General features: G+C 31.9%; 1 protein-coding gene across 1 annotated transcript in view; it reads left to right on the top strand.

Annotated features, from left to right (window-relative positions):
* The window catches only part of LOC125077169 (protein Wnt-6), a 40,696-nt gene that overhangs the window by 16,371 nt on the left and 12,293 nt on the right, over positions 1-12,032 (top strand). Inside the window, exon 2 of the mRNA XM_047689002.1 lies at positions 5,726-5,946. Within this exon, the coding sequence (XP_047544958.1) occupies positions 5,726-5,946 (221 nt within the window). The remainder of the gene's footprint in view (positions 1-5,725; positions 5,947-12,032) is intronic.

Genomic DNA, 12,032 nt, shown 5'->3' on the forward strand with positions numbered 1-12,032 from the left:
GATCACCAAATTCTGTCGCGTTTTTGGGATCTTCACTTCGTCTTCAGTAATAATCGATTTCAATTGATGGATTGTTACTTCCACTCATATACCTACTTATATTATTATTATTAAATATTAAAAAAAAATGTTACTGATCTGAATCAGACTAGCCGAGAAGGGCCTCGTTAAACTGGTAAATGAAGATGAGTTCCAACACGCTGCAGTACTAAGTATTTGTACGTATGGATGGATTTATTATGACATCATGACTGATTTAAATAGCGGCCAAGAGAAACATATCTACGCAGGATATACTATAGGTTTCATTATTTTTGAAAACACAATCACACTATTCGTACCCTTGTAAATCCCATGATGGGGCAAATCCGAAACGACCAGAAGTTTAGGCGTAGGATCAATGTCTAGTTTTTCTTTTTGTCTGAAAGTGTATTTAAGAATTTCCATCGACAAAATGGACGTTGGAAACACAAAATTAACATATAAATATAAATCTCATTGGTGTTCGCCGATTTGAATCGAAGATTTTTTATTAAGATCCACGTATCGAGTGGGACAGCTTGGTTCGTTTCATCTTCAAACTTAATTAGCTTATTATAATTTAACACTACTATAACGTCCAACTAAAAGCTATTTACTTCATACGTTTTTAAACACGAGCAGAAATACATCTTAGAAATGTCATCCTTTGATAATATCTATAGTTAATCCATTCGTCACAGACGGACGTGAGATTGCAAATGCCAACGTTAGTTTCAAGAAGCATCACGAAAATCGGCCAACCTTAAAGAACGTAACGAGACCAAGAAATGAAAGTGGGCTAAATAAATCGCAAGGTAATTAGTGACTGTAAATATATCTGTGTGGTCTAATAAAACTGGGCAGTGCGTGCCAAGTATTGTTGACGTAGGTCACGGCTCGTTCTGATGTCACGATAAAATAGAAAGGGAAATATTCAGGGAACCCCATTAACGAAATAAGTTTATTCATCCCAATAGACTATAGAAATTAGTCAACAGATTTTTGTCCATTCATCCTTAACTTATTATACTTATCCTTTACTTTATTCAGTTAATTTAAATAAATTGTTTGATATAAGAATACGACTTTTTTATTTTACAAATTATAAAAAAATGTTTCAATCAACTCTAAACTGATACATTTATATATTTCTTTATTAATCAGGTACAATAAAAGCATTGTTTCAAATAATAAATTTAATTATAAATAAAACGCACAATAAGATAATACCATCAAGTATTTTACTTTGGCAGAAGAAACAATTATTTCAGGAAAAAACGTTCCGTTTTTTGGGTCATACTAAAACAAGGATTTTTTCTTTAAAATGCGACGATTTGTAAAATCACGCTTATAAAGATTATAAAAACGATTTATATTTATAAAGATTATAAATATAATTATAAAGATTATATAAAAGATTATAAAAACATTGAAAAAAGACATTCGTTATAATATTCGCGTGTCCATCGTTAGGCCACTTCCTCGCTGCGCTCAGCCGACTTTCTCACCAGATGGTGCTTTGAAGAATAATTAATTGACATACAACTTATCACAGTTAATTTATTCGTCTGGATAGACAGAGGTTTGTCACTGATTTGGCAATATTCCATTAAAATTACGTTCCAGCAATTATAATTCTTACCTTAGTAAAAATAAAGTTGAAAATCGCCTAATCGTCTACGATACAATTTTCTTAGTTCAGTGAAACTATCCTGTCAGTAAGATACACTTAAATTGAAGCCAAAATAAACCGAAACTGCTCATTGACGTATTTCGTAACTGTTCCTTGGATGTGGTGTGACAATAATTATGGCAAATACGTGATGAACTAACCGACTCATTCAGCTACAATTTGCTAACGAATATTATTGAATAGTTTCTGTTTGGATAAACCTTTGTAAATGTTCGTGACTGATTCTTTGGTCTAGCTAGCTTATAAGGCCTAATCCTAGCCATCGAGGATCAAACCCGAGCCATGTCACTAAAAAGTTATAAGGTTTTTCTAAATTTTTATATCCTCAATAGTAGTTCGGAAGCCGCTAGTTTTACGCCTCATATTTCTCCAGATTTGTCAGATTTGATTTGATTTTGAGGGAAGATATGAATCCATATAGGTATATATTTCAAAAAGTTTTCAGGGTTATTAGAGTCAAAAATTCAAAGGCAGATACCACAAATAAAGACTCCTTAAACAATCGTAAAAAGTAAATCGTTTAATCGTATGGTAAATTAAATGATTGTGCATACAAAACTACTACCATAAAAAGGATCGAACAATTCAGAAATCTTGACTCGATCGAGTCAGAATCTCGTATTTTGAACGGTGCGTATCTCAACCGAGACGGACGTCGCTAGGTGTCAACCGAACCGCATTCAACCGCCACTCGAAAGCGATTGATACAACTAATGTAAGCGTTGGTAATGATTCTCCTGGAATCGTACCACCGTATCTGTTAGAGATTTTTAAATTAATGCGATTAAGTTTCGATATTTTAAACTTGTACCATTATATATTGTATTGCTGTGAACCTTAATTTAAAGTTACATGTGCATCTTAACGAAAGATTGCGGGCTTAGACCCGGAAGACACCGCTTAATTTTTAAATGCTTATCTCGGTGGTGAAAGAAAATACTGATGGAAACCGACCGGAATTGCAGTAACGTATTGGAATAAGCTCTCTTTAAAAATAAATGAGATCTTATTTCAGCTGGAACATAAGTAATTCTATCACAATTTTAGTTAGACAGTTAGTTTGTTAGATTATGTCATAAATCAGGTAAATTACGAAAAGACTGTAACCGTTGAAGAACTCACTGCTTTAAAATTCCGATGATGAAATCACTTATAACCGCGTAAACATTTTCGGCGTATGGGGTTAATAAAATCATTTCATGTGAGCCTTGCAGTTCTGGAACGAGTCATAACTTACACAGCTTCTGACTTTTACTGTTGTAGCATTTTTACTGTTGTAGTAAAACCACAAGGTCAATTACTAGTTGCTTATAATATACGATCGATACATTTTCTATGTAAATTCTTTTGCTGTTTTCATAATGTGTGAACACGTAAAAACATCCTGACTCATACATATCTGTCGATATTTATAAATCTATATATTATATGATAATTTTCGTTTCAGAATATTAAAAATATACAAACGTATGTATATCATAAGTTATATATTTCGAATTTCGAACATATGTGATGCAATTTTTTTTAGATATAGGTAGGCACACAAGTAACACCATCATCCACAGAGATTGGCGCTGTAAAAAATCTTAACCATTCCCAACATCGCCAATGCACCACCAACATTGGGAACCAATATCTTATGTCTCTTGTTCCTTTAGTAACACTGTTTCAAACCAGAACACAACAATACAGAGTACTGCTGTTTGTCGGTAGAATATTGGAGGAGCGGGTTGGTGTACACCAAGTGTAGTTATAATAAACGCGCATTTAAATACTATCCGCCTATCTGTTATAAAATTTGAAGATATTTTTGAAAAAAGTAATATATTGGATACAGCATGTGCAAATTGCACTCTTAATACTAATATTATATGGTCGATAGTCAATGTGGGTGTAAGTAGTAATGATAAATCACCCAAAACATCGTCAAAGCGTTCCCAACCACGTAGGTTAGGTTAGGTTAGTCGTGTAATTAAATCGTCTAACTAACACTTCCAATCAAAATCACTACAATTATAACTTGGCGTTAGAATATTTCCTTGTATAAAACTATATCGTGATGTAAAGATTAATAACAATCAATTTAACTTGATATATGATAAGAAACACGTGTTTTACATCCTAACGAACAAATATACACTAAACTGATAAGGATAAATCGATCCGAAAGAAATGCTTCCAGGAAAACTAGATTTTAACGAGAAAATTAAAAATAAACGGAAATAAAAATCATAAACTTGTCTATGTGTGACTTATATTATATCTATTTTATAAAAAATACGTATGTGTTTATTATATATACGTTCCTGTATTCGATTGATAGTAACTTGGTCGATCTGTTGTCGATATTTTATTAAAACAAGTTATTTATAACGCGATTAGGCACGGAATATATTTAACTTGGAGTCAATATTATCATTTCCACTGAAGACAGACGACTCAAAAGTGTTCTCGAACATACATACTTACATACAAACTCACACAATGATACTTACAAACATAGATACGAAAATATCTAAAACTTTTCATTTTCCATCATTTCTATCATAATAGTATATATATAATTTAATATATATAATATTTATATCTTGGTAGTACTAAGTAAGATCGTAGTGTGTCAAGGAATTATAAAGAAAGTCATTAATACTTTTGATTTAATTTTGGATGAATGTTGATCCAGTGCGTACAACTTTCATCAAAGTATTACGCAACATCGAAAATTTATTAAACGCGGCGTAATAAAGATGAATATCGATAAAATTTACTTTTAATAATCACTCTTAAACCAATACGAAATTAATATTATATAAAACTATACATTTCTTAAAATATTCTATGCCGTTGAAAACCTTATTGAACGACGAAGGAAACCTGTTCGGTATAATAAGCGACAATCTGAGTTGAATTCAATTCTAATCGGATTCCTTATTATCGAATCGTAAGATTAAAATGAATTTAATACAATCGATCAATATCGAACGAGACCCGATTCCCGGTAAGTCTTCAGACACGTCTAAATTTATTCGAACTAGCTTCGCACTCGGTGCTCTGACAATGAACTCTCATTGAGTAAACAATTGATCACTCAGCGCGACCTGGCGCTCGTCTCTCGTCGATCCCCGTGGCGGATCGTAAATCGATATTTACCGGTTCGGAGTACAACACTACTTGTAGTAAGTCGGTTTTTACGACCGTTTCTGTAATTAGGAACGTTCTGATTTTGAAATTGACGTGTGGATAAGATTTGTGTTTTAATCATTAAATAAGGGGATTTGATACTTATATGAAATTGAATATTCGTCTCGACTCTACGTGGGTAAAATAATATAATATATTTTTAAATAAATACACGTAAGCAATTACTATAACAATACAATCGATGTCACGAAAAGCTATCTATTTGTCAGGAATTCATAAAATTTTAAGACGTTTATTTTTCGACATTCTACACACTCGTTCACAAATAATATATAATACCTTTATGAACATATAGTCTACATTATTTTTAAAAGATTACCTTTTTATAGTCAAATTATAAATAACTGCCTCGCTGATCTAGTATATAAGGCCGCAGATACCGAGGTCCTGGCTTTAAGTCCCAAATAGGATCGGAAATATTGACTGGGTTTTCCTGTCGAATAATTCTCAATAGTCCCTCAGAAAGCACATAAAAACGTTTGTCTGGGGCATGAACTCTTTCCATTCGTATTGGCTTTGTAGTTCCATCGGATTATAAGAGTGACGGAATAGAGAGTGCACCTGTGTTTGGACACGTGAATCTTAAACGATAGTGGGTTCAAATCCCGGGAAATACTACTAACTTTTTATCTCTTGTTCGGCTGTAAATAAAAACATAAAAAAATTGCGTGTTAAATAAAATACTGCCACATTTTTATCATCATAGAAGCAGCATTGTGAAATCAGCTCCAAAACTTAATAAATTCTAAAGACGCTTAGCTACAATTGAAATTACGCCTCTGACAATTATATTAATTTTAACATATGTTTTAGGGCGTCTGGCAGCGCAGTAATCCTGGACCCTCGTATGGTTTGCAAGAAAAACCGGCGCACGCGCGGCCGTCTCGCACAGATCTGCAGGAACGAGACAGGTCTACTGAAGGAAATAAGTCGAGGTGTAACGCTGGGAGCAACGGAGTGCGCACATCAGTTCAGAAATCGTCGTTGGAATTGCACAACACAAAGACGAAGCATGAGGAAAATACTCATGAGGGGTAAATATACTGATTAATTAATAGTTTCTACGTCTATTGGGTAATCAGTCATCTGATATTCCGATGCTTTTTTTATTTAGGAGTAAAGTGACATTTATAAATGTTCCACAGGTAGTCAGTCTATCCTCTTGCGGAGAAGATTTTAAATTATTCCATCACGCTGCTACAGTGTGGGTTGATAGTTACGAAGACTGAGGTCTTCTAATTACAAAACATATTCTCCCGAATTTACAATCACAGTTAGCAATTCATTCTTGTAATAATTTTAAAACGCTAAAGATCTCGTAAGTTGCCATAGACAACCCTTGCAATATGAGGAGCTATGGGTAGAACATATTGCGGGTTCGAATCCTTGTTAGCGTTAGGTCTTTATGATTTGATTTCGTTTTAATAAATAATTAATCTAACTATTGATGGTGAAGATACACAATGGAAGGAAATATTTATTTGTAAGATGAAATTTTGCTACAGTAAAACTAAGACAGAACTCAAAATTTTAAAAATAATATTTATTCTAAAATAATGACTCAATTCAAAAGTGTTAAATTAAAAAAGAAATCAAATTCGTGAACAGAAGTCCCTTTATATTATTTACTGCAACTAAAACGTTATATATTTACGACAATACGTGTGGTAATAATTTTCTTTATTATTGTTTTATTTTAAAAATATAACATAAATTACTAGTATAAGTATTTTATTAAGATTACGATATTACCAATCCGCAGCGAAGCTGTCTAGTGGAAAAGTTGTGTGTATTATATTCAAGAAAAAAGGTTTTTGCTCTGAAAGTAAAATATAAACGAGGTGTTACTGTGATTTTTAAGAACTATGAAAATACAACACGTAGCGCTATAAGGTTAATCTGATTACCCACAATGCCGTTATCGATATTCATGGGTAATATTGACGTACATTCATCATCATCATCATATCAGCCGTAAGACGTCCACTGCTGAACATAGGCCTCTCCCAATGACGACCACCTTGACCGGTGAGTAGCGAACTGCATCCAGCGATACCCCGCGGACTTGACCAGATCGTACATTATTCTTGTTTAAATATAATTGTGAGATGAAATCATTTTTATGAATAGCTAACAATAGACAGGTGTCACGAGACATCATGAATATTACGATGGTAGGTATTTATATTGTCGATTCTTATTTTTATAATCTTGCTAAAGTTTCAATATATAATAATAAAATTTCCTTACAGCATGTGAGTACATACTTAAATATATATGTAAAATATTACAACCAAATATAAAATTTTATTTATTTACTTTGTGGTAGGTCTTTGTAGGGCCGTCTACGTAGGTACCACATATTTATCACTTATCCTACCGCTAAACAGCAATAGTATTATTGTGTTCCGGTTACAAGGGTGAGTCAGTGTAATTACAGGCACAAGCGACATAACTTCTTAGTTCCCAAGGTTTATAGCGCATTGAAAATGTAGGGAATGGTTAATATTTCTCGCAGCGCAAATCTCTATGGATGATGATGACCACCAGGTGGTCTATTTGCCAGTATCGATTGTAAATTTAAAAGTTTTTTTTTAGTTATGATTACAATTACATGTTTCCAACAAATTGTAGATTTAAATATCATTAATAGATGATTGATAGATTCAAATATTGACAATTAAATTCTTATTTATATGTATATTTCCTGAGAGCCGCGATGGCCCAGTGGTTAGAACGCGTGCATCTTAACCGATGATTTCGTGTTCAAACTCAGGTAGGCACCACTGAATTTTAACGTGCTTAATTTATGTTTATAATTCATCTCGTGAGGAAACCTCGACGTGACTAATTTCAACGAAATTCTGCCACATTTGTATTCCACCAACCCGGATTGGAACAGTGTGGTGGAATATGTTCCACAAGAGAAGGCTCCTCAAAGAGAGAGGAGGCTTAGCCCAGCAGTGGGAAATTTACAGGCTGCTAATGAAGAAATGTAAAAAATGTATATTTCTACGGAACTCCGAATTTATTTAATTTTGTTTATAGTATCTAACACCTTCAACAACCGTTTGTATTTAACTTTATAATTTTATAACACTCCTCATAAAACGAACTTATACGATTTTAACATGGATTTACAGTGATAAAAATTCTCAACAACAAAGCTTAACATAAAAGTTATATTTAGTTAGTTATATTAGAACTCAGCCAAAAAAAAATAAGGTAATTAAATATATTATATATAATAATTAATAGTTGTAATCAAAATAGTTTACTTAAATGAGGTTTTATATGCACTAAAGTGTCGTAAATCCAATAATCATTTTGGTTATATATTGATAGTAAGTTCTAGGAGAGGAATGTTTTTACGCTTCATTTTTGGTCCATCTGGTTCCATTGATACTCTATCACCAGCTTATTGCTGTTCATAGCAGCTTATAGGATAAAAGTTGTCGCCCGCAACTTCGTTCGTGCCCTTCCTCTTTCAAACTTGCTCGTTAAATTAAATAATAATTAGCGTAACAGACAGACAAACAGAGTTACTTTCGCATTTAAAATATATATATATTATAGTATAGATGATATCTAACTCCCTTGGTTGACGGTGTAAGAAGTTATATGGAATGTATATAGAGTCACAGATGACAACTTACTATCAAGTCTACATGATCGCCCGACTTCCTAAAACAAATTAAAAAAAAAAAAAACTTGTAAAATACCATTACCAAGTTTTAAATTAGCAGATTGCCTAATACCGTTAATAATTAACCTTTTTATTTTATCGTTGTATTAATTTAAAAACGCAAGAAGACATAGTTTACTTTTAAGAAAAAAAAAAAAAATTGTTGACCCATAAATTACAGTTAAGATGTGATAATATTTTAAATTTCGAACGACTAATCCTATTAGTCTATAAAAGGAACACTATTTTAAGAATGAATTCGATTCCAATCACTGATTTCGAATGTTATTCCTAAAAAACAAACCGTTGACAAACGACATTGAATACGATAATTAAAGGATGCAAGCATTAATGTGGGTTATCTATATGTTTCTTCGCATTTGAATTTCGAATTCGAATCGAAGAGTTTGAAATATATTTTCTTATTAATGGACTGTTGATAATCAATGTAGACGATTCATATTTTCAGTTTTGTCAAGGTTTTATTGTGGTCACTGGTAATATTTTCCTATGACCTAAATTTTTGGTAAAGTTCATATAGCAACATATTTTTTCAGTTTTTCACAATCTCGTAACTTCTAACACTAAAAATAAAATGTGTTATATTCCAGGGAAATCAAACCTAGTTCAGACAATTTTATGAACAATTTGACTAGTCAAAATTAATATTACCAAATTTGTAAGAAAACAATGAAATTATTCTTTACTTTTTAGGCGATATAATTGTGAATTATAGTACGAATTGATCAGCTTTGAATAGATAATAATAAAAAAAAAATATATTATTTATATAAGCAACAACACATTAGTAGGTGCCTTATTGTACATCTTCAAAGGTTGACCATTACATTTCAACATTTGCATCTTTGCATAATAAATAGTATTATTATTAAAATTACTTAAAAAAAAAACTTTAATTTACTGCATCGATCCAAAATTGAAACAAACAGAAATTCATTAACTTGTTTAGGTAGAACACCGGGCAGAGGATCGCTACCTGCCAGCTTTATTAGCCGATGGACAAAAGAATGCAAAATGTGTTAAATCGCACAGATAACTATCAGTGCCTAATTCGATTAGGCCAAAAGAGTTGATTTTTATGCGACCGCTCATTTATCTAAATTCATTTTAGTGATGCGATTAAACATAATCGATAATCTTTTGGGTGTTGACTCCTTTAAACGATTTAAATTCAATAAAATATAATCAGTAAACGTATATTACCAATTTGACATTTTATTAAGGATGATTTTTTTTTTAAACGTAATACCTTTATGTTTGCCTTAAATATGAACCCTAAAAGATCGTTTATCGCGTTCGAATAACTTAAATCCATGCATAAAACCTCTCTGAATTTGTCAAAAGAAATAATATATGTTGTCGATATAAAATTTTGTTTAAATTAACATCACTATGGCTCTGAACGCTGACCATTAGTTGTCGACGTGCATTCATTTCGTATTCATTAGTGTAAATTAAGTGGTATATGTCAAAAATTCGCCTGCATATTGAAAATATTTATATACTTCACCTTAGCAAAGATCTTGGGACGTTTTTGGGTCTTATCGCATCGCACATTATCGTTTACTTTTTGTTTATAAGAAAAACAGAAACAAATTATTTTCAACTATATATTATTTCGTTATAAAATACGACTCGATTTAAATGTCAGCGCTTCTTTTTTGCGGCTTTTTTTTTGGGTTATCGGGAGCCGTTTTGCTAATGTAAGATACATAATAAACTGCTTTATTGCTCAAAAGATAGCTTCATTTAATGATTTTGTTTAGGGGTTACGACGTATTTGGTGAAACAAGATAAGGAGTGGGAACGGACAATTGATTTACGTAATTACGTTTTGAAACATTACAATAATTTAAAGTGAATAAAGTTAAAACATATTAATATGGAGATTCAAATATTATCTTGGAACGTGCACAACTCTGCTGACTTGAAGTTTAAAGATCCTTAATTGTTGGGTATTTATGATGGGGAGAAGTTCCGGGACAATGTTTTTTAAAGCAAAGTTCTTTACAGCTCTAGTTAAGCCTGCTGCTTAAGTTGCTTGGTTCTACCAACCACGAACCAAGTACGGCATTAAAACTATTTCATTTGAAGTAGCACAGCTGTATAACTCTTTGCCTCTAAGTGTTGTAAATTCAAAATCTCTAAATATATTTAAAAAAAGATTAAGAACCCATATATTAGAGGATTTCACTGATCTTGTTTAATATCACTACTGTTTATTATTTTGTAATATCTTAATTGTAGTTATAATTTAAAAATTTTCTTTGTAAGCGAACTTTGTTCTTTTTGGAAATAAACTTCTTTAAACCAACGCGCTGTTCTGTTAGTCATAGAGTATAGCGTCAGAACTTCTTCAGAAAAATGTCGGTCTCATTTTGTCGTTTCGTCACCGAGCACTTACTCGACTTGTAAACATAAATTATGCAGTTTTACTTACTAGGGTAGAACCCATTATCTCCGGTTAATATTCTCCAATTGTATCAAATTAATTTTTTTTTATTCCAACAGACTTTTATTAGTAGTTTTGAATCATCGTCAGTCGTACGTAGGTCTTATAGTTCCGGGGAATTTCTCATGAGTCTGCTTTTATATTATGTTATGTTTATACATCATGACTCAGTCATTGATAGTTTCTCAAAACTAATTTGTAATACTAAGATCAATCAATCAAACATTACAATTCTATCAAATACACAAACTTTTCGTGGAAACAGATTCATATATCGAACACTATTTACGAAATGAATGCACTGTAACTCTTAAAAAAAATTTAAAAAGCTTTCCTTTATTGTATATTACGTAACAAATTACAAATTCTAAAAAAATGTACGTTTAAAACGATCCTAATGTCAATCACATCTTTATCTATTGCTCGAGAAAAAATGCAGCTAAGATACTGATCAAATCGTTTTAATTTTAATGTATACTGCTTGCAAAGACGTAGGAATGTAGTAGAAATATTTAGCTTTAAGTTATCTTGATATGTATAATATATGTACATTGTACATATAAGCAGTAAATATGTTTAGGCATTATTTAGTATTTTTGTGTTCCGGTTTGAATGGTGCGTGATCCAGTCTATTTACGGGCAAAACTAAGATCCTAAGTTATGTGGCGTATTGACTAATTCTTAATATTTTTTACCATTATCCACAACTTCTATCTATAGGCCAGTCTGACTTCATGTTAAATAAAAAAAATTAAAGCCATTGGATTTGAACTGCCTGCTTTATTTGCCTTGGTACACCAAAAGGTACTTTGATCGAGTTGCTTGGTTATTGAGTTGTTCAGAGTCCTCCATAAAAACAAAATGTTGCAAAATCCTAACTTGATACGCCACCATATAACGTAACGAATTAGTCCTAATTTCATGACTTTAGCGTTTAGTTGAACAGCGATTTCTCTCTTTTT

Source organism: Vanessa atalanta, chromosome 3 (assembly GCF_905147765.1).
Source record: "Vanessa atalanta chromosome 3, ilVanAtal1.2, whole genome shotgun sequence".
NCBI lineage: Eukaryota > Metazoa > Arthropoda > Insecta > Lepidoptera > Nymphalidae > Vanessa > Vanessa atalanta.